This window comes from Channa argus, chromosome 1 (assembly GCF_033026475.1).
Source record: "Channa argus isolate prfri chromosome 1, Channa argus male v1.0, whole genome shotgun sequence".
NCBI lineage: Eukaryota > Metazoa > Chordata > Actinopteri > Anabantiformes > Channidae > Channa > Channa argus.
In genome coordinates this window covers 18,198,497-18,224,251 of record NC_090197.1, presented here as the reverse complement: position 1 = coordinate 18,224,251, position 25,755 = coordinate 18,198,497, and the positions used below count along the sequence as shown (strand labels likewise).

At 39.3% G+C, this 25,755-nt stretch overlaps 1 protein-coding gene and 1 long non-coding RNA gene across 6 annotated transcripts; one reads left to right on the top strand and one right to left on the bottom strand.

The window, feature by feature from the left end:
* Positions 1-1,414: 1,414 nt before the first annotated feature.
* Positions 1,415-19,026, bottom strand: igf2bp3 (insulin-like growth factor 2 mRNA binding protein 3). Of its 5 annotated transcripts, none has more exons than XM_067504208.1 (16): positions 18,355-19,026; positions 17,334-17,394; positions 11,925-11,973; positions 8,653-8,704; positions 8,379-8,442; positions 7,480-7,758; positions 7,230-7,364; positions 6,786-6,908; positions 5,803-5,938; positions 4,692-4,823; positions 4,408-4,476; positions 3,412-3,534; positions 3,207-3,281; positions 2,873-3,004; positions 2,587-2,700; positions 1,415-2,322 (listed from the first exon to the last, which is right to left on the bottom strand). In XM_067504208.1, exons 1-16 carry the CDS (start codon positions 18,527-18,529, stop codon positions 2,221-2,223), a joined length of 1,821 nt encoding a protein of 606 aa, XP_067360309.1. In that variant the 5' UTR covers positions 18,530-19,026; the 3' UTR covers positions 1,415-2,220. The 5 variants fall into 5 exon arrangements, with proteins under 5 accessions (XP_067360309.1, XP_067360318.1, XP_067360343.1 ...); XM_067504217.1 differs by having other exon boundaries at positions 3,412-3,531; XM_067504242.1 differs by lacking the exon at positions 4,408-4,476 and having other exon boundaries at positions 3,412-3,565; positions 4,648-4,823.
* A 3,141-nt stretch (positions 19,027-22,167) lies between these two features.
* LOC137127337 (uncharacterized) lies at positions 22,168-25,640 on the top strand. The gene is made up of 2 exons (XR_010914412.1): positions 22,168-22,479; positions 22,773-25,640. It is a non-coding gene; the product is annotated as an uncharacterized lncRNA (long non-coding RNA).
* The last annotated feature ends 115 nt before the right edge of the window (positions 25,641-25,755 follow it).

Sequence of the window (25,755 nt, the reverse complement as noted above, 5' to 3'; positions counted from 1 at the left end):
TATTTACATTCGGCATGAAGAGAAATGAAATAAACTGTATATTTAAGTTTTAGATTCTTTTCCTCTACTCGTCAAGATTCATTTATTTTTCGTGTGCCTTTTCTGGCTTGTTTTTCCCTGTACTAACAAATTGAAACATCAAGATACATGTAGGTTACAGAGAATTCCATTAGTTTCAGTCACTTTCCTATAGTGAGAAAAAAATAAAAATAAAAAGAAATAAGTATCAGTGTGACTCCCCCTACCCTCACCATGCTGTTAACATTGATTTGACAGCCCTAATACAAGGGCCACTATGAACTGACAAAGCTTGCTCTATGAAAATAAATCAAGTCGGGCTTTGATGTTGCAAGGACACCGTCGATGAGGTGGCAGATGGCCTAGGAACAGAGAAAACAGCTCTGCAAAATGAAGGGAAGCTACGGAGGGTGCCATTTACAGCCCATGGCGTAGAACCCTGACCACAGCCCTCATAGAAAGGCAAAAGTAAATTTTGGCAAATTAAAGTACCATTACCAATAACAATGTCAATCCCAAAACTAAACGGCATTGCTGAAATTATATGTGGTTGGCAATATTTGCATGTCCTAGTTGTTATGTACTTTTTTCAGGAGATCGTGGACCCTCAGGGGGAAAACTGAGGTGATTTTCTTAATACTCCTGTCAGCCGCCAGCTGAGGGGGCACACCAACTCTTGCTCTGGGGCTGCTATGTACAAATAGACGTATGTACAGGGTCATCTTAGATCACACAAACATGTACAATGCCACCTAAATTACCAGAGTTGAAGGCAAGGTCAGATGGCAGCTGACCAAATTTTAAATTTTCTTAAAAAAATAAAAATGTTCAAAGACTATCAGCTTTATAAAGTATACAAAATACCACAAAAGCAAAATAAAAAAGAAAGGAACATTTTTCATATATAATAATTTTTCTTTTCTCTTCTGAGGTACTAGATCCTGAGGTAGTTAAGTAAAATGCATATTAAATTGTTTTTTTTGGGCAGCAGCAGTTCTGCACCTTTTCCCAAAGTGTCAGTGTTGGTGCTGCCCTCACCTCTAAATATATATGTATATACACATAGATGAATGAATGAGTGTATGAATGTGTGTGTGTGTGTATATATATATATATATATATATATATATATATATATATATATATATATATATATATATATATATATATATATATATATATATATATATATATATATATATATATATATATATATATATATATATATATATATATATATATATATATATATATATATATATATATATATATATATATATATATATATATATATATATATATATATATATACATACATATATATATATACATATATACATATATATATATACACATATATATATATACACACACATATACACATATACATATATATATACACACACACACACATATACACATATACACACACACACACACACATATACACACACACATATACATACACTCATCTATGTATATAGGTCTATCTATAAAATGCATCCGAATTTATAAAATGCCACTATCATTACAAGGGCAGGACACCCAATATAATCCAGGTGTCCTGTCCTGAAACAAGAATCTTTCCCCTAAACATGGCCCACCCAATCTGAGCCAACCCTCCCCCCGAATAAATCTGTTGGTCCAACCAGGACCATGATAGCAATGCCTTGTCCTTTCCACAGAAAACTTGAGAAATATTTAATTAAATGCTACAAAATAAAGTGTCAACTAAATCTGAAGTCAACTAAATATATCTTGTCAAGTTTGAAGTACCACACCAAGGAGGTGATAGGAGGGGGATCCTTATTTCGTTTGTAGAGTAAAGATTTAAAAAGGGGAAAAAAATTAAAATTAAAAAAAAGGTGTAACACACCCGTGGGGGGAGGGGGAGAGCAGTCGGGTTGTGTACATGTGAGGGCAGGTGACGACGTTGGGAGCCCTCAGAAGTACATTCTCACAGAGATGTAGAGGTGAGGTGGGTGGAGGTTTAGAGGCGTAGGTTCTCTTTTAGCCACACTTGAAAGTTCATCAAGTAAGACAAAGAGGGGGTAGATGTTTGGTTGGGTTCTGATAACACTTGACCCCTGAGATGAGCATTTCGACCCCTTGTCTTCGTCTCCCCCTGGACTCCACTCCATCTGTCCATCTGTCAAGTCTTCTGGCAGATACAGTCACCATTCCTCCAGCTCTACTGGATCTTCATTTCCTGCGGGGCAGTGGAGGTTGGGGCCCAGATGTGGGCTTTGACTGCTGCTGCCTCCTTACCTGGGCCAGGATCTCTTGAATCTTCCTCTGGGCCAGCTAGATGACATCAAGCAAATGATAAGATGCACTCACAACACAACTAAAAATCTAAGTGAACATGGAGGATTCCATGGCACTTTTTTCTTCTTAACAAGTGGTGCCAATCTTATCAGCAATTCAACTGTTTTTTTTGGATATTTCTCAGTTTCTGATTGCAAAAATTAGCAATAAGAGAGTGTTTTGCCAGTACAGCAGTAAGATAAAAATCAAATGTAGGGTGTGCCCTCCTGCAGTGCACACACACTCTTTATAAGGACCCACCTGGCATGCAAAGAAGTGTCCACTGATTTTGACTATAACCTGGTCATTCTCATCAGGTGTTTGGTCCCTGGGAACCACTACTTCTGCACACGTTAGGTTCTGGAGCTCATTCACCTGCAGTTACAGATAAATACATTACAAAAGGAAAGAAGTGTAAAAAGACTGATAATACCAAGGGTCATTTCTTTGGAACAAACTGTTACTATTTAGCTTGTTAAAAAAAATGGTTTGGATCTACTTATGTTACTATTACTACAGCGATTAATAAATTAGTGTCACCGCTTACCGTTTTCCCACCCTTTCCAATGACTCGTCCAGCGGCAAAGGAGGGAACCTTGATGTGAGCTTCCAGCTTCACTTCTTCCTTAGGTCCAAAAAAATTCTCTTCCTTCAACTTGCCAAAGATGCGACACTGAGCCTGCAGAGAACCATAAGTAATCTGTACCCTGAAATGATGATACATTTCATACTACGCTGTAGAAAAACATGTATTGGCTGTAAAGAGTAACATATGAATAAAAATTTAAATAACACTTACTGCAAAATGCCAAACTTAACCTACTGGCTCCATTAATTTCCGCAAAACGTGTTTTATGCCTTCATTTCTAAATGTACACTACCTTAAATTGAGCCTCTGGTGGTCCAACAATGATGACCATCCTCTGTTTGGCATCCATTCCTTCAGCAGGGGCAATCTATAAGAAGGCATAAAGCCATCCGAAAAAAATATAAATAAAAAAAAACACAACCATAGTTAAATGATAACAGTGAAGACAGATGGCTTCGACATGACATTAGGAACTTTGCCACCTGTCCATTACTCACCTTGATTGAAGCTCCGGCAAAGTGTGACAACTGTTTGATGTGTTGACCCTGTTTACCAATAATGGCTCCCACCGCAAGTGCAGGGATGAACAGGTGAACTGTCTCTGACTCTGGGTGTCCCTGCTGGATATAAATATGTTTTTGACCAGAAGAGAATTACTGAAAATAACTGCAGATCACTTGCTCAAATCGAACCACCAATGCGCAGAGATTGTGGATCTAGCAAAAGCTGTACAAGTTCTTTAAGCTATACTGGAGCTCATGCTCTCCACTAGCTGGTATAAAAATGAAATGTACTTCAGTAACACAGATGCAGTTCCTAGGCATCTCCAGTTGAACTTCAAAGCTCTTGGGTTCTTAATAATTTGAAGAGCACAGCATATGCTTTTATGTTTTACCCAGCTCACACCAGTGCTATGGGAAGATTTATTACCAAACAGTAAGTGGCAAAATGGACATTTTACTCCATCCTATTCAAAATCCACATCTGCAATGTTTGTGCACTCACTAACAAGTCAATTACAGATTTACAGATACTTTTGCACAAACTGCTCAATTGTGTTGGCAGGGTGTGTGATTGACCGGAGCTCTGCATGGGAAGGTGGCAGCATCACCAAAGAGGAAAAACAAGTAGCACTGTTGATTTTGGATGGAGCCCAATATTCCAGTCAGTATGTAAGCTGAGAGCATGCTAACAACTTACTTTGGCAGCTTCCAAATCAGTGCTGACAATGATTTACTCACCATTTGAAAACAACTGCATACACTTAACATTTGGCTGAAATAATGCTATAAAATTAAGACAAAGAAGATGTAAATACTACTAGCCAAGCTGCTGTTGCTGTTCAGGAGTGTTGTCTCATCACTGACAAGGTTAACTGCACACAGACCTAAAAAGGTCAAAGATCAAAGAGCAGTTGAAGAAAAATGTAGATTTATCAAACCCTGCAGCGAGCAGCCACAAGCCGTGCAAAGCACTTTGGACCGGCAACTTACAGCAAGGGTCTGGCTGCTTGCCAACAGCATAGAAGCCCAAAATGGCCCCTCACCCCCATAAGGACTGCACTAAAGGAAAAAAGAAACATTAAACTGAGTGGCTAGAGACCATCTGCCGATGTCTTAGTAAACTGTAGTTTTCCCTGACCTGACTCAACAGATGAAGCAGAGTGACTTCAAAGTTAAAATACAAAGCCAGTCCTGGGTTTGTAACAAGTTTGTGTGTGTGTTTGTTTGTGTGGGGGGGCACCATTAAAGTTTTCAACATGGAAACTGTCACTTACCCCAAATGTTGAGCATCCACTGTGGGCTCCAGGAGGAGGAACATTCGACATAGAGGGACCCATACCAGGTGCTCCACTAGGGAATAAACCTAAAGCATTCAGATTCAAGCCTGGAATCAGGTTGGACTGGAGCTGGAGAGAAATGAGATGTACAAATCAATTCATTTATCACCAATATTTCATTAGATTTATTAAAAGTTGGATTGGCACTCAGACAGTGTTGTTTGAATTTGTTTGTGTCAAAATTTACCATTTTCCAAATCAAACATTTTAACTTGAGCTCAAACCAATACATGACTGTCTACAGTTCCACCATACACAAATCTGGAGTCAAGTTCTCTCTGAATACATACTGCATACACAGTGTGGAAGTGCTTGAAATGTTAGTGTCACTGAATTTAGGCAATGTTACAATTCCTGAATTTGTCACTCCTTAGTATCCAAATTTGGAAAAAAATTAAATTCTTTCAGATAAGGCATTAACAGTAACTGGGTCAACTCATGATCCTGGTGCAAAATCTTTGACCATGTTTGTGCACTTAAGGAACCAGGTTCCTCAAATGAATTAACGCAGGTAAGCAGTGCACTTAAGTAACCCAATTATTGTAAATCAGTGTATTCATGCAGCAGGTGAGTAATCTGACCCTTTCATTTTAAACTTATTTTAAAAACTCATTGTTGAGACTTTAATTACAACGACAAGATTCTGCTTCCCCAACTTTTTGCTGTTCCAGAACAGACTGACAGCACAGTGAGGGAAAGACCGGCCGATTGACAAAAGCTCCTTTTCACAGCACAGAATTAGAAAAGAAATCTGGTTGAAAGAGTCCCACTTAGACTTTTACAGGACACTTTAATCAAAATAATAAAATATATTAAATAATTAGATTCTTTAATGCCCTAACCTCAACAGTAAGCCAGAACCTCAGATGATTTCTATGATATCTATAAACAGTTAAGAAAATTAGATTACTTTTTTTGTAACTGGGAAATCTCTCAGGTCAGATTTTAAAGCAACCAACTTCATACAAACTTTTTAAAACCCTTAAAGGTTATAAGAATTATTTCACACCTCTCTTTGAAAATAAATCTCTAAGCATTAAAGGCTTACGTTCATAGCAGCCATGTCACTTTCATAAGATTCCCTGATCTTCTTCATCACCTCCTCCTCAGCTCTTGAGCATACTTCTATGGAGCCCTTCACTGTGATGGTCCGCTCTGGGTTGTACAGAGTCAGGTCCTGGAGACTGGACAAAAAGGTAGAGACATTAAACAACCATCAATATAGTTGCTGTGGTGTCAAACAATAAAAAAAATAAAAATCATATTCTCTTGAGTATTTTATAAATAAAAAAGTCAAAAATAAATCACTGGACCCAAAACCTTAAGTATTCCATAACCTTAATTTGTAGGGCAAATGTGTTCAAGTCAGTTTTGTTTTTCCACTGTGTTCTACAAACCATGAAGCACCAGACCTACATCAGGATTTGGGGGTGGAAGGGGGTCCTCATTTGTCCTCACTGCTTTTTAATGTCAGTATAGTGAATCTCATAGTACAGCTGCTATTGACCTGTATTGTGTTACTTTATTAAACAATGTAGGGGACCTAATAAGCCTGGACAAAGTGTTTAGTTCTCTTGCAGAGAGATGTCCATTCTCTACTTCTTTTGGGGTTTGCCTCTCTCCCTCTTTAATTACACACATTTTATTAACATATTAGAGACTTACTGTATATATTTATATTCACATGTGAATCTTCTAGGCCTTACCTAGCATAACCGGTCTGAAAGAAGCAGACTCCGGTACACCCTTGGTAAAGACAGGATTACAGAAAAGAGCCAGCATCAGGCATGCCTCATGGACATGGGGAAACATTACACACTGGCTATAGTTCAGTAGCAGCAGCAGGCATATGGAGACACTGGCTTTTGTAAGCTCAGCACATTTACAATATCAGGATAGTCTAATGGGGAAGAATGCACGAACAACATTCTGCTTTTTTCATCTCTCACAACAGCAGAATGCAGGTACAAGTACAGTTATGGGTCCTTATATATCCGTAGCAGAAGAGGCTCAAATGTAGTGGAGTCTTACGGTGAGATTGTGATCTTGGTCCCTGTGTCCTGCTCGATTTTCTTCAGGTTTCGTCCTTCCTTCCCAATTAGTCTTCCTACAAAGTTGTTGTGTGCAAGGATCTTCAGTGGGATCTCCTCAGTACTGCACAAGAGAGATTTTTACTCAGGTTCCCCTTAATATTCAAATTAAACATTTGTTTGTTGGTCTGCTTGCTGTGAAATGTCACCAGCTTACAATACAATTCATATACCATTTGTCCAAGTCAGTTTTCTAGGTCCATACTTATTCTCACTTGATCATTTGTCATCTCCAACTCACACACTTCTGATAATAATGAAGACAACTCCACAATACAATCTGCAGATACGACCTACGTTTGCACTGAATTTTACCACATACAAGGTTCCTAAAGTAACTAAATTAAAAGCAGATAATGTCTAAGTTGTGTTGGCATAAACTCACAACTTTGTGTCGACGGCCTCCTTCTGCATAATCTCCATGATAGTTCTGCAAGCATTCGAACAACCTTCAGGGGTGGAGTGAATTGTGATTGGTTTCTCTGCTGCACCTGCATTTTCTTTTCTATGGATATCAATCCTGGTGTAATGAGAGTAGATTTAAAAATACTTTAGGGCAGCAAGTTAACAGCACAGACATTGGAAAGGGCACAGGCAAGGGCAATAGTTTTATTTCCTGACCTCCATGTACGTACTTTGAGTGGGTCTGTTTGGTGATGTTGCGAATAGTAGCACCCTCTTTGCCGATAATTGCACCTACAAACTGTGTTGGAACCAGCATGCGTAGTGGGATGTCTGACTGCACTTTGGGACGGGCGCCCAGACCTGGAGAGGTGGAACGAGGCGGTCCACGGGCATTAAAGCCTCTCCTGCCCCCTGCTGAAGGACCCTCTTGTGCAGCAGTCTCATCAGGGATATAGGTCACTTTCAAGGCATAGTTCTCCATCATATATCCATTTAGCTTCTCCATTGCACTAAGGATCATAAGAGATACAAGTTGCTTGGAAGAACTCTTGATTGTAAGTGAGAAGGGCATTATTTGAAGGTTTTAAAAGCTTTCCTGTGTCAAACAGCAGTCTAAAAATCTGACTGTCCTAGAAATCAAAAGTTTTGTTTTAATTTTAGTTCATTAAAACAAAATTTTGAGGTCCCAGTTCTCTTTGGGGCTCTAGGGAATGCAAGAAGAGAGCTGCTTGGTACTTCACAACAGTGACCAAACAGCTTTCAAGCTACAAGAAATGAACTTCAACCCAAACACAGCATCTGAGAATTTAGATGATCAATTATGCCTGGAGACTTCTACAGTCACATGCTGGGAATATTGTAGTATGATTCAAGTACACCAGGGGGCACCAGATGGCTAAATTAACCCCCTCCCATCCCAAGAAACACACTCCTTTGCTCCCCTTCATCAATGCATGTCAAATTAAAAACATGAATTAGTTTATTGAGGGTGAAAATAAGATGCATTTTTAAAATAGGTAGAGGAAGTATATATTTTTATAACAAATGTTAGGTAAAAAAATATCTAAGTCAAGACAGGGGTTTGAGGTTAATGATCTGAATGCAACTGAGAGTGTGTGTATACACTCACAGCCTGGCTTGATCCTTGGCTCCATATCGAACGTTGACTACTGCAGTCTCTGTGTCAGTGTTTACTGTGGGAGAACACAGCAGTCAGTCAATTTACACACACACACTAATTGTGACCATTTACTAGCCTGAGCTAGTTTTACAAAAACTTAGAATTTATTTCTAAATTATTTTGTTTTAAACATCTAAGAATGAAAAAAGAAAAAGAAAATAAAAGACAGTTGTAATTAAAAAGGGGGACAAATTTCTGAATCCAGTATAAGTACTGTACTTACCTTGTTCACAGCTCTCTACTGTGCCATACTGAGCGAGCATACTATCCAAAACCTACAAGAAAGAAAGGACATGATTACTCAGACTTAAGGCTTTGACCAGAACCTGTTAGTGAGGAGAAGCTCATCAATAGGAATCAACTTTTGCAAAGAAACATTCATTCAAAACCCAGAGTTCAATGTTTGGTTATATGGATACATTTGCTGCCATCTTGTACAAGCCTGTCTACCTCAAAATATGACCAATATGTCTAATTGAGGCCCTTGCACGGAGCTGCATGCAGATTAGTCTTTTTTAAGTTTATTTCATGAAGTACTCAAACAACACTTCCAGTTATGAAACAATCCATCCAAAACTACCATCAGGACACATGGCTGGTGACCATTTCAAAAAGGAGTTCTTTTTTAGCTGGTGTTTACTCATTTGCCAAATAAAAGGTCGAAATCATACATATAAAAAAAGGGCAGATATATACAAATAAATAAAAGCCACACACACACCAAACTCTCCACCTTCACAAGTCTGGAGACTTAAGGATTTAAAATCATTGGTGATCAAATGTGGTAAAAAGGGAAGCGAGGGTTTTAAGCTAAGCTAAGACCTCCGACTATGCTCAGTCAACACCAAAACCACACCCCCAGGAGCTCAACCCCACTTTCTAGCCAACAAGACAGCGTCCCTCCTCCCCACCCCTAATCCACCAACCCACCAACCTCCCGCCTCTCTGCCATCTCCACACCCCATCATTGGCTGCTCCAGGACTGATAGAGTTCCCTGAAGCCAAGAGGTGCTGGCTGGTTGCTTTGCCTGTCCATCTGTCAATGCTGGCCAATGGAAATCCAGGCCACTCAGGAAGGGTGGGGTACATTCCAGCAGGAAGCAGTGACTGGGGGAGGGGTGCAAGTTCATGCTACACATTCTGTGAATCGGAGCACATGGAAGGGAAGGGGAAACAGTACAAGCCCACCCACCCACTACAGCTTGTGAACACACCACTAGTCTCGCCACTATTCTCTCGCTGTACGAATACATACACCATTAGCAATTGTCTTATCTACCTGATAAAATATACACAAGGCCTTTGCATCAAAAGATCCTTTACTGTTCTTTTCTTCATTCCTCTAACCCCTCCCCGTCATTGGAAGAAACCTCCATGTCACCTTTTGATAAAGCAACCAGGTATTCGCTACATATTAGGAACACAGGAGGATCTGGAGCCTCAGTCAAGGGACATGCGTAGGCTAAGCGAACCCACCATTACAAAAGTGTGAGAGCCTTTCCATAGCCATTTGACCACAGTGAGTGAAGCAGGCTTAGACAAAAGAATGTATAAAACCTCAAAATTTACAATACTCAACAATTGTACAATTTAATAATTCTCATTAGGTTTCCAGTGTTTAATGGAACAGGAAATGAAATTCAACAACACTACAAACGCACTATCACAGCTAAACCTCTGCAGAGGGAGGGGGGAGAAAAAAAACAAAACAGAAAAAAAAAAAAAAAAGATTACCTAAAGCTTTGCAACAGGAGATTCCACATGGAAGCTAACAGTGGGATCTTATGTTTGACATGATTTCCATAAAAAAAAAAAGCTTTAAAATTTAAATTAGTTTGACAAACCAGCATGCAGAAAATTTTACATGTGCCCAGCATATTAGCATGTAATCATAGTGGAATGTGTAGCTGACATTGAATACTAAAGTGTTTTAAATTAAACACATCACATACAAAGAGCAAAAGACATGCAATGCAGAATCACACAAACACAAGCCACTGTTGCTCAACCCTCATTTTTCACTAATCAGAAGTGGCCTTCAAATGTGACCGTATTACAGCTTACCATTTTTATTTATATAGATTTTTTACATGACAGCACTTTACTCATTAACCCTTTAAGGAATGCAAAACAATTGGACTTTTTTGGCACAGATTTCCTCCTGACCAGAGTGTCAGTTTTACAACTTCAGCTCAGTTTAAATCCATTGTAGAAACCTTTTGTAAGAACATTCCATGGACAACTACTTATGCAACTGAGGACAGTTTTGCATGATCGATTCAAACATGCTTTTCGGAAGAATTTGTCACAGAAAATTTGCGGGTGCACTTTAACTGGAATACTACGGTTCACTTTTCACATTGAATCATAGATTAGGTCAAATATGTTTAGTTTAAAAAGAGTCACCCATGTTGGAATAGTTGTGTGTACAAATGTCATTTTAAAAAGGGGATTAACTTGAGTAATTTTTGTAAAAATGTGTGTAAATGTGGGACATTAGAGTACATTTTTAAAATGCACACGAACATTTCATTTAGTGATGCAAGAAGTGTCTGGTGGCCTTCATGGCTTATGGCATTTAAAAAAAAAAAAAAAAAAACAATTAAAATTGCACTGACCAACACCCCAAACTGTGTTTACATTTTAAACCGTTGAGTCAACACCACAACTCTGACTTGAGTTTAAAGAGTATTTATAGCAAAAATGATGTAATTGATTACAAATATAAATAAAAAAAAATAAAAATTGTACAAATGGTGATTTTATTTTTGTCCACACACTAGATGTCAAGGACGCACTAATACATTCAAGTCTTAAATTTGCTTCACATTGCATACATACACACAAAAAAAAGTTATATTTTTCAAATGCCCTATGAACCATAAAGGACTTGCTCAATTAGGCTAGCCAGGTCAAATCCCTCATTGCATTAATTTTTCACAACCCCTTAGATAATACCCTGGGTTTATTTTCACATGAGTTTGTTGTAAAAACACATTGTTTAAAAAGGTATTCAAACTATCATATCATTGTTTGAAGACAACATCAGAGCAGAATTAATTGCCCCACAGAAGAAAATCAGATCTAGTGAAAGTAAAGAATCAGTTCAAATAAACAGTTTATTTGGTGCTTCAAGAAGGTGTCCATTCTTTTCATGTGTGCAAGCCAGCTGCATCATCTACACACCCTAAGCATTTTTCCAACATCTTCTGGTAAAACCTCACCACCTTTCATATCTTTGCAAAGCAATAGAATATTGTAAAATTTCTACAATACACTCCCAACCATCAAAATATCCACTGGTATCAGTAAGATTTCTGCTTATTTCAGTTACTCTGGTCTGAAATGCAATTTTGCTTCAACAAATCAAGCACATGTTCAAAAGAAACCTAGAAGGGATGCAAGGTGACTCCTCAGGACACTAAATAGTAGCCCAGTTGTGTTGCCCCCATGGTGCCCCACCCTGGAAGCATATAGCAGCCTGTTAGTACTCACCTCCCACTGCATGTGAGGTGGGATGTTCCTGATCTGCAGCTTACAGCTCCTGGAGAGAGAGAACAAGGGAAGACGAAGGTGGGGAGGGGGTGGATAAAAGTGGAAGAGAAAAGAAGGAATAGTTGAAGGACAGGAAGGAAGAGGAGAAAAAGCATTAGTTGCCAACAATTCTAATACTGAGTGATTCACAAGACTTTCACAAGGTATTCATCTTTATTTAAAAAAAATAAAAATCATTCCATCATTTCTTCCATCAAACAGCAAGACGGACCAGGGTGTAGAAGCTGCATTTATGACTTCGGCTTTAATTCAATTTCCAACTCAGCAGGTGCACCAAGACACCCAGGGTAAAACGTGGGAGGAAGTAAAGGGGGGGGGGGGGGGAAGGCAGAGGAGTGGTCTGGAATCACCACTGGGTGGGCTAAATTTAGTTGAGGGTGCTCAAAATTAAAAACAAGCCAAATACGCACCATGCCTTTTCTCCCAAATTACCAACTGTGTCAGAGTGCAAAGAATGAGATAAAGAGAAACAGTGGAAGACATATGTAGTAAGAGCCATCAAGAACAGATCAGACAAAAGAATTAAAAGCGAATAGCAAATGCCTACACGTCTACAGTCAAGCATGTGCCCTGTAGCACTACATGAGGTTTCAGTCAATGCAAGGCTCAAGCCCACTCTTCCAGGAGTATCCAGCAGCTGTTAGCAAAAAGGGGTGATGGGGAGTTAATGGTGGTGTGGATGCCAAACATAAACCAACGGGAATCTCCACAAGATGCGTAACAATAAATTGTAACAATCACAACTGCATGGTTCTTCACAGGATGTGCATGCAGCAGTAGCAAGTGCCGACTAGCAATTACAATGATGCTGTTGTGTGCGGTCACTAGAAACAACCAGGTCACACACCCCCAATGAAAATTCACAAATCGTTTACAATTTTTTTTAAGTCAGCATGATTATAGTGACTTTGTGTGGAGATCACACAGGTAATGGAACTTGTGGACTAATGAGTCATAAAGTTCCACAAGTGTTCTCCTGTGTGCAAACGTATTTTGTGTAAATGAGAAAAGTACAGGCCACTTGAGTCCTTGTGACACAAAAATTTAAGAGGAACAAAACATGGTCTATATATGGCATGATTGGATACATATGTAATGTGGAAAGCTCAAACCCTGACCCCAACCCATTTCCACAGCAGCCTTACACTCTCTGCATACATTTGATACATATGAACCGTGAGCAGCTATTTAACTTCTCTATGGACACCATTGTTTGGCTTGTGTGTAAAAACATCAAGGTACAGAGATACATTACAAACATCTCAATCTTTTCCTCAAGCTTCACTGAGTGGTTAACTGACATTTCCATGCAGTTCATCTACTTGTACAAACTTCTACTGCTAGAGGTTGTTTTGTAATCTGCTGCGTAGGAAGTTAAACCTATATTAAAAACTTCTTACTTAAAAGATGCAGTCATTTAAAAATGACAAAGAACATGTAGACCAAAAACCATATGTGTAGTAGTGGCGGCTGTAGTCGAAATTCCTCAGCTTAGCCACTACAACCATAATCAAGCTAACAGGAGCCCAACATATTTAATTTGACACTTTAAGAATCTATTTTCTAAATGGGCAAATTGTAAAGAAAATTCCTAAATAACTTCCGAGTGTAAATTCAAGCCTTTTCGGCCTGCTGAGCCCTTCTTGGCTAAACCAGCCTCCCAGCCCCACACATTCTGAATACTCTGCATTGCGGTTGGAACGCCATTCGAAGTGTGCAAATGCACCAAGCACTTCCAGCCAGATTAACCTATAGTTCCACACAGAAGTAAGCAGCCAGGGTATTGGGTGGGTTGGGGGTTGGAGTGGTATACATTCTCTAGTCTCAGCCCTCGATTTGCAGAGGGAGAAGCGAGTGGGGTGTGGTTTTGGGTTTTTTTTTGGGGGGGGGGGGGGCTAGCCCTGTTTCAGGCACGGGTAACAAGGGCCCTCTCTGCCCTGTGGGGGTGGGGCCCTGTTGCCATGGACACGGACAAGTCCACTGACGGGAACATGTAGAGCAGGGTTAAAAGTGGATGGGGGAGGGAAGGTCCAGGAGTGACTGGGGTTCGCTCATCATGTGATGGCCAGTAGGAGGCCAGGCTCTTTATTTACTTTTAAAAATTGACCAATACTACAAATTCTGATGCTTCCTTTACTGCCCAGTTGACACCTATGGGCCTCTAGCAAGTAATTGGGCCAGTCTATAGAGATGTATGCAAGCATGCACATACATAAAAATAAAAAAAACAAACAAGAGGATTCACACATCAAGCACTTTGACAATACACCATACATGTATTTATGCGTTTTTCATTCAACCATACTGAAACATTGTCAAAAGTGAAAAGCATTGTGTGGGACATGAGATGTTTGCTCTACGCCCATCTACAGCCATTCACTATTCAGTATGCAGAGGTTCTGAATGACTGAACTCCACACACCCTGGTTTCCGTTCCCCTCTCACAGGCCTTATATGCACATTGTGCACCCATTAAGCTACTTTCAACACTGGCATTTCGAGATATTTGAATACTAATGGGAATTCCAACCAAATTATTTTAACAAGACTACCTAGCTTCTGCATCTATACCTCCTTACCAGGAAAAATAAAATACAAAAAAATTAAAATTCAGATTTTTAAGAGAAAGCAAAGCTACATTATTCAAGCTTGAGAAGAGGAGAGTTGGAGGACCTTAGACTGCAATCTGGGTGGAAAAAGGAGCCACATTCATAATTGTCTGGCACCCCAAGTCCTCGTTCCAAATCCCCGTTTTTGCAGGTGGGGCCCCACAGTGACCCCTTGACCCAGAATTCTTAGAGAAAAAATAAATAAATAAATGAATAAAAAAAGTAGTCTTACTAGTAGTCTTGCTAGTAGTCTTAATTGATAATGTTTATGCATTAAGAAATTATACAAACACTATATTAGAATACAATATATGTATATCACAATAGCTAAACCTTTACTGCACTGAGAAATATTACCCCATATAGTGAAAATTAAATCAAAGCTGTACACCTTTGAACTGTGTTCAACGTCTGCTTCTCTCGAACATGCTCAAATGCTTGGGGCCACCCCTCCTATAGCCATGCAATTTTTTTGTCTTCCTGTACATGTGGCAAAGCAAGTATACACGTGGGGATGGACAAGCATTGTTTATTTTGTTTAATTTATTAACCAAAAAGGAGCACACTCTTATTCAGGATGTTTACAATAACACATTGTGCCAACTCAGTTTGGCCAATAATTAAGGATTAAAAATTTTACCAAATTAAAAAACAACACACACAAAACGGTTCGTTTCAAAACAAAAAGAAAACAATTGTGTGGCCCAAAAGCTATGTCAGAAGTTAATGATTGCCATTTTCCCCCATTTGTTGCATTATGTTAATTGAAATGGAGATGCAAGCCTGACATTCTATTGAACAATTTACATTCTTAAAATAAATAAAAAAAATAACATAAAAAAACTAACAGTCAAATCCCACATAAAAAAAAGTTAAGACGAAACAAATTCTCAAGTCAGGCAAGGCAAATTTTTTTAATTGTCCATAAGATGGCTGAAAGGTTTAATACATATGAACAGAACATTAGTGGAAGATCATTTTAATTTACTGAATTTTGTTAGGTTGCCAGTACAGTATATTTTTATGAGCCACTAATGTTACATGGCAGACGTCTTGCTAATGTAATAAAGATAATTCTGGAGTTCTGGACATTCGACAAATTCAGAGGAATGTACGTGAATAAGCTCTACGTGAGTATTGTCCACTGTAAGAGGAGAGACACCATGACATGTCACCTTACGTAAAACTATGTATATAAATCCCAAACTGGATCTACCCCACTTTAAACCCTGTCTGCTATTGCACTCCCCCACATCCCCACCCCTTCCTAAGGGTTCAAAGGTTAAGCCTTGGTGATTGGCCAAGCTCCCAGCTGATATTTGCAGGCTGGAATGCAAAGAGGGGCCCCAATGTACAAGTGTGTGTATGTGTGCGTCCCATGCTCAGAATACTGTTCCCATTGACTACTGCTATGTTCCATGTTGTAAGAGGAGGGCACGTTTTACTTTTTTGAAGTGTGGCTGAAACTCGACTCTGTTGCAGCCAAAGCCAACACAGCACACTGCACTATAAGACAGAGCAACGTCACCAGTTTTTCGTGATCAAGACATTTTGGAGCAAATCTCAAGATTTGACCCCAAATTTCCACCTCACGCCACGGGTTTATTTATCCAGTCTACAATTCATATCAACAGCCTGCGCTTGTGTGACGTTCAGGTGTAAAAATATGCAATTCACGTAAGGATTTCAAAAATGATCCCGCTTGCTCCAAATTAATATCCAAGCAGTGCCTACATTTTTTAGGCTACTGTATAAAAGCACACGCTACATGTTTCCCTTTAAGTTAGTGATTTCAAATCACGATTGTTACTTTACGCAAAGCAGCAGGTCGTTCAATTAAGCTGTAAAGACACCGCACCGTGCAAATTACGTGTAGTGCCTCTTAGAAAATCATTACACCAATTACCAAGCAAGCGCCATTTTAAATTTTATTCAAGAGCAGAAGTGTTATGACCGAGTTGCGTCACAACCCATTCAAAAATTTAGCATATAATGCAGAAAGACATAAGTATTCTCACGTCCTCCCCCCAAAATATGTTCATGGTACATTTTCTGGAGGCATCCACTGAAACACGACACTTCAGTATGGCTACGGGGGTCTAACTCTTAAGCTAAGGGTTTTCCGTGACTTGGGCCCCAAACCTCCCATTCCACTCGCGTTTGGGAGTCCATCTCATGCAACAGCAGCACAATGTGCAGAAGAGGGCGGAAGCGCAGGGCAGGCAGGAGAATGACAGGCAGATCCTTCTCAAATGGACGACTCCACAAGGCCTACACGCCTCAAATCCAGTCTGAACACATTTCTGCACGCACATTCGGGCTTTACCAGTCGCCCAGAGGTTCGAGATCAAACTACAGCCACCATTGGACGTATGGAAAAAATAGAAAATTAAAAAAAATAATAAAAATCACTAGCGCCTAGTGGTGCGAAAAAGACACAGCTTTCAACTCAAATGCACGACGGTTTAAGGAGCTCCCCCACTACATGCCCCATTCATTTGACCCCCCCCCCCACAGCATTTAGAAAAGGACACCTAATTCCAGCAGCATTGAGACATTTCCACCACAAAATTAACACTGTCAACAGCAGCATTAAAAAACAACAAAAAAACAAAAACACACACTTTCGGCGCTGTAATGTCTGTTGCTGGAAATGTAGAAAATGGTAGTTAGAAAAAAAACAAACCCTCTGTCGTTCCCACGAGTTGAAGCAAGCTCTATATGTAAAGCCACGACCTACCTTTGACGTTTGGGGACCGAGTGCTCCACTTCGAGAACTTTCCCATGAAGTTCAACTTTACCTATGGGAAAAACAAAACACAACTTTAAAATTTAATTACCCCATTTTTGGGGGGCTTCCCAAACAGCCTCCTCCATTTGTTGGTTTTGCAACTGTATTTAGTGGGTCGTGTTTACTGCTCAATTTGTAATGGATTGTGCTAAAAACGTCCGTGGACATTTTCAGCGTAAAATGCAAATAGTGGGCGAGCTACCGAAAGCACGAAGACGCAAATGAGCCAGATATTACCTCAATACGTAAAATTGTGTGAGTTTGGCTGAACTGTTAGATGTCCTGTATGAACAGGCTTAACTGTAATATAATTACATGAGACGAATTGAATAAAATAACAAAAATAAAAATAAAATCCAAATGCTCGCGTGGCTCAGTTAGTTGGCCTACATTTGACCAACACAATTAAACCACCTGGTGTGTCAGCATGAGCGAAATGGCTTCACAACGTAGCGAGTTGGACAAGGCCTATACTTTGAAACCGGGATAAGTGTGCGAGTTCAAAGTGAAACTGGTAAAAAAAGAAAGCAGCAGACACTAGAGTCTTTGCTCCTAATCGTGCCAAAGTGGGCTGTGTGATAGAGCCCACAGTAAAGTTCACTCCACGGTGTGTACAGCCCGCTGCCTATGCGCTCCTGCACGGCATAGAACATACATGAAGAAAGCCTTAATGATCACGTTTACTCGAGCATTAAAAAAAATAAAACGCGCGCACACACACACACACACACCACAAGCTACACTCAATTGAAACTGCAGGAGTAGGATTTCACTCCAACTACGGGCATCTATTTCTTAGAGCCCACAGTGTCAAAAGGCCAAGTAAAGGTTGTGAGAGAAAGAAACGCTTGGATACACCCACACCCTACAGGGCTGCATGTATTTCACATAGGGGCCCTGAAGTAAAGACAAAATTGCAGAAGCTCGGGTATCTTATCAGATACGACTTTTTAAATCCAGAAATCCTCACCTGAAAGAACATCGATGGCCTTCATTGCAGCCTTCTCGTCCGGGCAATCCACAAACGCATAGCCAGTTTTGACAAGAAAAGGACCACTGTGCGGAATCTTCCACTGCTCAAAGATAGTTTCGAAGTCCTCTTCGCTCGCCCCTGCGCTCACGTTGCCAATGTATAGCTTATTCATGTTCTATGCCGAAAAGGGACAATCTTGACGCCGAGGGAGAGATAGTTGTTTGCTCTCACCGATTTGCAGTGTTTGGAGTAGCCTAAATCGCCTTTACTACTACCGAGTGGCTGTGGCGTGCTTCCCGGTCGTTCAAGCCACAGATAGATTTAAACTGGCAGCCTCACAGTGCGTTTGCGCTCCCTCGCCCCTCTGTCTCTATCGCGCAATAAATAAACGCTCAATTATTAATCTGGTGTCTCGGAACGATGGCGGGTTGGGTGAAAAGGAGGAGAAACTACTTTGTGTCTTCCTCCAAACCCCTTGGCAAAGAGACAGAGAATGTCACACACGGTAAGGCTGGCGCCCGCCTCTTACCCTACAGCCTAGAATAAGAAGAAGAAGAAGAGGGGGGGGGGGGGAGAAAAAAAAATCTTCTGCTATTCCGGCTTTTTTGAATGAGCCACGTGTTCAAACTACAAATCAGCCCACACGTGAGGAATCCCAATTGCTCAATTAAGTGTTTGGGATTGGGGAAAATTGTACGAGAATATGGGGTGGGGACAGTGGAGGGGAGTGGAGAAAAAAGGGAGGGGAAGAGTGGATTGGTGTCGGGAAAAAACCTGGCGAGCCGTGTGCGTAAAGGGATTCCGTGAGAATCCAGTGTATCTTTACTAGAATCACATTCGTGTGCCTTTCTCTGCAAGCCCTCGATTCTCATTGGTTGTTTGAGGAATAGCAAAAGGGCAGTGCGCTCACGCACGCCCGTAACAGGGAGACGGTGATATTGCGGGGGCTTGTGCGCACGGCTGTGTTGAGTGCGCTGCACTGATGACACATTAGGAGGAAAAGGGGGTGGGGCCATTCATAAATGATGTTGCGCTATATTGTTAAATTGGATACTGAACACATTTAATTTTGAGTATCTCGAATAGGGAGGGTCCAGGGGCCCTCGCGCAATATGGGAATGACACGTACTACTATCCAAATGACGGCAACCATCTTCTCCAACTAGAGTGGAGCCAAGCCCTCCCTGATCCACAACTCAAAGTCCAGCCGCAGGCCCAACTTGCCCCTGGACTAACAAAATAACACTGAGGGGTGTTTTGGGCGAGATGAGCGCTGCCACGCTACTCGTTTTTTCCTACTTTAAGAAATTTTGGTACAGGGAGACGGCGTTGGCCATGTGGACTGAATACACATGGCGAAGCCTCTCTGCTATACCCCAGGCTTGGATTAGCATTTAAAAGGGAGGGGTCTCCTACACTAAAGTGTCTCCAGTGTCCTACTGTATGTAACGCACAGCCCAAATAAATCACGTGTAGAATACATATCTAATATATTACGCAACTGTCAATAATATATCTTGTAGATTTTAGGTTGAGGCCGATGGTTTACGCGTATGTCAATCTGCAGACAATGGTTGTGTTCAAAAGAGTAATGGGCGATTAATCCATACCTGTTGATGGCTCAAAGGTCGAATACTATCAGAGCAAAACTGGCTTACCTTTACATTTCCTTATACTAGGGGCTGCGTATTGGTGGATCTGTCTATCTATAAGTGAGTAGAGTTAAGGCTAATGGAACTTTTTAATAGTTTACATCGTTAAATACTGGCCACACTGCATACTTTTACTGTAAAGAATGTCCTTACCTATCTCCACACATAATTTAGAAAATACCTTTCACATATTATGAACAAGTAGATATGTTTATACAAGTTCTGTTTAGGCTGAATTTTAAAGGTTATTACAACACATATGTCAACTATATAAACACATACATCTGCTTGCCAGTTTATTATTGTAGGTGCACTTAGCTTATCCTAACACAACAATCCTGCACTAAATTCCACCTACATTACATACATGCAACTTAGGGTTGACCTAGTCTTAGCTTTTGAACTGTATTGTGTTATGAGTGGTGTGTATTTTATATTTATACATATGGACACAAAATAAACTTAATGAAGGTATGAATAATGGATGGAGAGCTGTATTACACTGTGGTTTAGTTTAAATTTGAATTGAATTGATTTGAATACATAGCAATGTTAACTGAGTGTACTCACGCACACATACCCCCCCCCCCCCCCCCCCACACACACACACACACACACACACACACACACACACACAGACACACAGACACGCACACACATGCATAGATATATAGGATATATGATATGTTGGCTACATTTAAGTTCAGGGTTGAATTTCATTCCCTCTATCTTTAGACGCAGCGTTTAGGCTACATAATTGTTCATGTGTGCTCAAAACGCAGCACGCTTGACAATATCATTTTAGATATGTTCTGAACAGTATTATGTGTTTGCCATTTTTTTTCCAGAGCTTGTGTGGGTATCATTTTATTTATGACGTATTAGTTGTCTTACATGAATCATGAGTGACAAATTAAAAACTCTAAATTAAATGTAGCCAGTATAATAATGTGAAAAAGAAAAGGTAAAAAAGTAACCTAAGTGTATTTTTTCTGTAAATGTAGCCTATGTTTTCATTCTTACTTAACCTACATGGCCTGTATTTGGTATGCGTATATAAAAAACCTCTAAAAAGTGAGTTTTAGAGGGTGTAGCCTCCATTGCAGCTCTGCATTTGCACGTGCAAACCGCCGGGCTTTGAGCTGAAATGATAGTACTGTGTGCCTGTGGTGTGTGCTAATGAATAGGCCTAGGTGTGCATGCTCATGTAAAGCAGGTTACAAAGGGAGTGTTGGTTTAGTGGGCCCTTCCGCCACTGGCTCAGACTGGGGCCATGGCTGTCTCAGTAGGTTTACTCCTTTGCTGCTGAGCAAACACACAGGGCTCTCTGATTGGTCGGTGAGGCTGTCCAATCAGAGGGCTGCAGACCAGCTTCGTACTACTGCTGCTGGCTCGGCCTCAACGCGCTCATTCATTGGCTCCTCGGCGCGACTCTTCTATATGAATCAGCGCGCCAATTATGCATTTCTCCCCATGTTTCCTCGGTTGGGCTTTGTTTTAACCCATAAAGATGTAACGAAACACGAACCAGTGAACAAATACAAGGCACTTTAATAAATGTCCTCCCATTTCCAAGACGTTTAAGGGTGTGTTTACCTTTATGAGCCACTCATATAAATAGGTTTAAAGAAAAGAGAGTTCGACATAGTGTTTAAAAATCGCTTTTACCCACTTGCAACTGACTTTTAATTGTTTTAAAAATTGTTTTAACTTTCATCTTTCCGTGAGTGTCTTAGAAACTTAACAATCAGGGGTTAGATTCATATATGCTACCCCTTCTGTATGGACCCTTATAAGTGATTTAAGAAACCTGGGCAATTTCCATTGGCCTTGGTAGGTTCATACAATTTTTTAAAACCTAGTTTAAATGGCTTTGATGGTTTCCAGCGCAAATGAAATAACGAAACGCGTTCGCAAGAACTCGGTGTAAATGAGCTGTGCCTGTTAAGAATGTCCTTATAGATGGTATATTCGTGGATTGAATGTACAGAGACAGCAGCCATGTGAGTGCTCTCCCCGACTCTGTCGGCTTAAATGAACCGATGCATGGCAGCAGCCTGTCTGTGTGTGTGTGCGTGTGAGTGTGTGAGGCTCTGCAGGAGGAGTAGTGAATGTATCGCTGAGGAATGTACAGAAAGTCTCCCCGCCCCCAGATGCAGGACTCTTCGCTATGGACAAATTCCATAGGGGCAAACTGACATAAAGTTTCAGACTAGACTGCACCCTATGTGGGAAGATTTCTGCGGTCAGCGCAGGAAAAGAACAGGACAAAATCGATCTGGTTAAACATAGCCTAGGATATTTCTAGACAGAAATAGAGAGAAGATGGGAGGTAGATTGTTTAAGTAAAACGCAGATTATAGCCCAACTTTGAGCTGTTGGCCTCTCTCCAAGATATAGTCTACGTCGCCAAGCGCAAGACTCTTTCAAACCCCTTTAGGCTACACTGAATCAAGGGATTCTGTTTCCGGTGAGATTGTTTTTTTTTTTTTTTTATATGTTAGGCGATTGAAATCTTTAACAATGTTTTCTTTCCACTTGAGTTGCAGCCATTAAAGCCACTGGCTGGCTGCTTTGGACAGAGTCAGCGAACACGCCATGTTGGAGACAATCTAGAGCCTTACAGTTATATCAAATGCAATGCAAACAATGCCCTAATCGACGTTAATGCAACTCTTCTTTGGTTCAGACACGTGTTTGTTTTTATTTCTATCAAGTGCTATCATATAGGCTTTTGGTAAAGGATTTTGGTTTCTTCCCCAGATTATCCTATGGTGTGGCAACCTTCATCTCATCAGAAAATGGCGGTTTGTGTCCCCTCAAAGCACATGCCAAGGGGTATCCTTAGAGAAGTAAACAAGTTAGTGCTTGCAGGCAACATATTTAAAAGCCAATATATATTCTAGCTAATATCTGTGATATTTTTACTTAGTAGACACTGGAGAAGTTCTTGCTTTCACGTCACGTAAGCTTTATTCTCTGAACAAAGCCCAAATCCTGGAAATTAGGTGTAATAACGTTTACTCAGTAATAGAAAATATTATTTGATTGTGGATAAATTAATGAAATGATGAGTTTCTTGTTTTGTTTAAAACCGTTTTAAAAGGCTACAAAAAGCATTCAAACAAAGCTACTATTGTTTTGTTTCAGCAGTGACAACTCCATCTATATATTTAATTAAACATGCTTTTAGTTGCTCATAATTTGACTCTGAACAGAGTGCATCACATACCCTATCTGGTGTGTAATAGGTATTGCTTGAAATTAGTTTTTATTTTTTATTTTTTCAACAAAAGTTGAAGTGGTTGTAATTAACATCTGTTGATTGTTGTATTTTTTGTAATGTTAAAATCTTTTCCTTTTCATTGCTGTAGTCAATTTAATTAGATTAACACCACAGGTCAATGCAGTAGTCTACATAAGTTTGATGAAAATGGGTGTTTCTTTACATAGATTCACATGAGTGTTTGCAGACTTTGTGACCAAAGCATGAAATTTTGTCTCTTATTGGAAATTGGCTCTTTTGGCAGTTTACTGGTTTCAGCAGCTTGATTGATTAGCTGCATTGGGATTTGTTTTAAGAGAACCTCTCACAGAACCTCACAAGCAACCATTTTCTTTAAATGCATGTTTTCTAAAGGAACAAAAAAATATAATTTTATGTGGTTCAAGTTTTCACTTAGATTATGTTCACTGTAAAATAGAGTTAATGATTTGTTGAATGTGTTGAGTGAAACATGTAGTATATTTGCTAAAGTAGAAATTATTCTGAAAACTCCTGTTAAAAATATTGTCAAAATCTGACTTAAAGTAAAAGTCTTGGAAACAGTCATCTGTCAAAGTTGATGTTAATTATTTTCTTTTTAAATTACAAATTATTAGATGTATATTTAACATGGCTTTCAAATAAGTGACCTTTTAAAATGTTATAATGGAGTAATGAACTTTTTCACTGTAAATTGTCAAAGTCAGTTTTAAGCTGCTAAAATAATGCATTGTGTTGAGAAAATGCAAGTAACAGTGAGACAACAATATAACCCTCTTTCTGGCACAGGGAGAAACTGTCTGTTGAATTTGGGCAACCTTCTGCTATAAATAGCATTTGCTTTGCATTTACCCTCAAAAATTTCATTTTCAGGAAGTACTTTGCATTTACTACATAAGGATCATTAGATATTCTATCTCATTAGATACTCTATATCATCAAGAACTGCAGTGTGAAGGGATAATCAATTAATAATCAGTTTGTTCTGATTGAATAGCAAACAGTTTTTAATATCCACATGTTTACTGCTCAGACGTGATCTACTCAGAGGTGAGGAGTTTAAGCCTACACCCCCCACTTGGTGATCCTGTGTTCAGTCTATAGAACACATGCACATACAGTTTCCTGTTAACCTTCGGACATTGCCTTGTACGTTAGAGGTGTCCCCTCCCCCTTTTTATCTGATCACAAATGCATGATTTCAAAACTACAGGTGTTTGGGTCACTATTACAAAACACCAACCTTTACAGAAAAGTTAAATGATCAAGTTAATGTAAAACTGAGAAAAGATAGAATCAGTAGTATTTGCACTGCATATTTTTGATTCCAGAGGGTAACAACCTGGATTTGGTGAATTGTTTCTCTAAAGCATAAGGTGTGGACTAATTCCTCCATGCAAATAGTTTACATTCCTCCTGATACTGTCCTCTCTAAATGAATATTATGTACTCGTACATTTGTTTCTGAATGGTGGATCCCAAGTTCTGTCAGTTCACATTACATGTAATCCTAATATTGCCTATACATTGTGTCCCTTACTGGTAAACATATTGCAATATGCGCTCTTTCATTACACCTCTGTCACTAGGCATTTTTAGTTAGAACAAAATAAATCAACAAACTCAAATCTAATCATATCAAGTGACATGTCTGCCTTTTCTTCAATGTGTGCCCCTGCTCTATCCAGTGAAATCTTAGTAATAAGAAACCTTAGTAAGTAAAATCTAATTTGTGGGAATTAAACTATTTTATAGTTTACTTTTTTAAACAAACATGAAAAATGTGTATGACTGAGTGCTTGTAAGTAAAACTTACTCAACAAGAAGAAAAAGAAAAAATACATCAAAAGGTGAAAATGACCACAGATGTATATAAGACACCTATAAGTGAGTCTTTATTGGAAAAGACCTCATACTTTGACCCTTTTATCCTTTCAGCTAGTGGTTACCTTGGAACCTTAAGAGTTATCTTCAAGTCATTGAAAATGAATGCATAACTCCGAGGGGCCCCATGACATGCCAGTAGTGATTATTAACCCCATTTGAATGAAGTGCTTCATTGTTAGAGCTAAGGTCTACAGATAAAAAAAAAAAAATAAATAATCATTCATCCTAGTTTACTTTTACAATCAACCATTCAGTTATAAATCTCGTTTGCTCAACCTAAACTTGTACCTAATTAGGACCAAAACTGACTTTGATGTTGTATTGATGATATCTGCAAGATTTTGTCTACTGCAGAGATTCTGACTGGTAGACTGTCCACTATTTAGACTTATCTTTCTAGGATGTGCATACGGATTCTTTTATTAAAAAAAAAAAAAAAAAAAAAAAAAAAAAAATATAAATATAAATATATATATATATATATATATATATATATATATATATATATATATATATATATATATATATATATATATATATATATATATATATATATATATATATATATATATATATAAAAAAAAACCAAAAAGA

What these genes read in the sequence shown, in the direction of transcription:
- igf2bp3 (XM_067504242.1), bottom strand. Translation starts at nt 18,529, where the DNA reads ATGAATAAGCTATACATTGGCAACGTGAGCGCAGGGGCGAGCGAAGAG. An exon ending in GTGACATGGCTGCTATGAAC is followed by an intron (nt 4,824 to 5,802) that starts GTAAGCCTTTAA and finishes ATTTCTCTCCAG; the next exon opens with CTCCAGTCCAACCTGATTCC. An exon ending in AACTTTAATGGTGCCCCCCC is followed by an intron (nt 3,566 to 4,647) that starts ACACAAACAAAC and finishes TTTTCAGTAATT; the next exon opens with CTCTTCTGGTCAAAAACATA.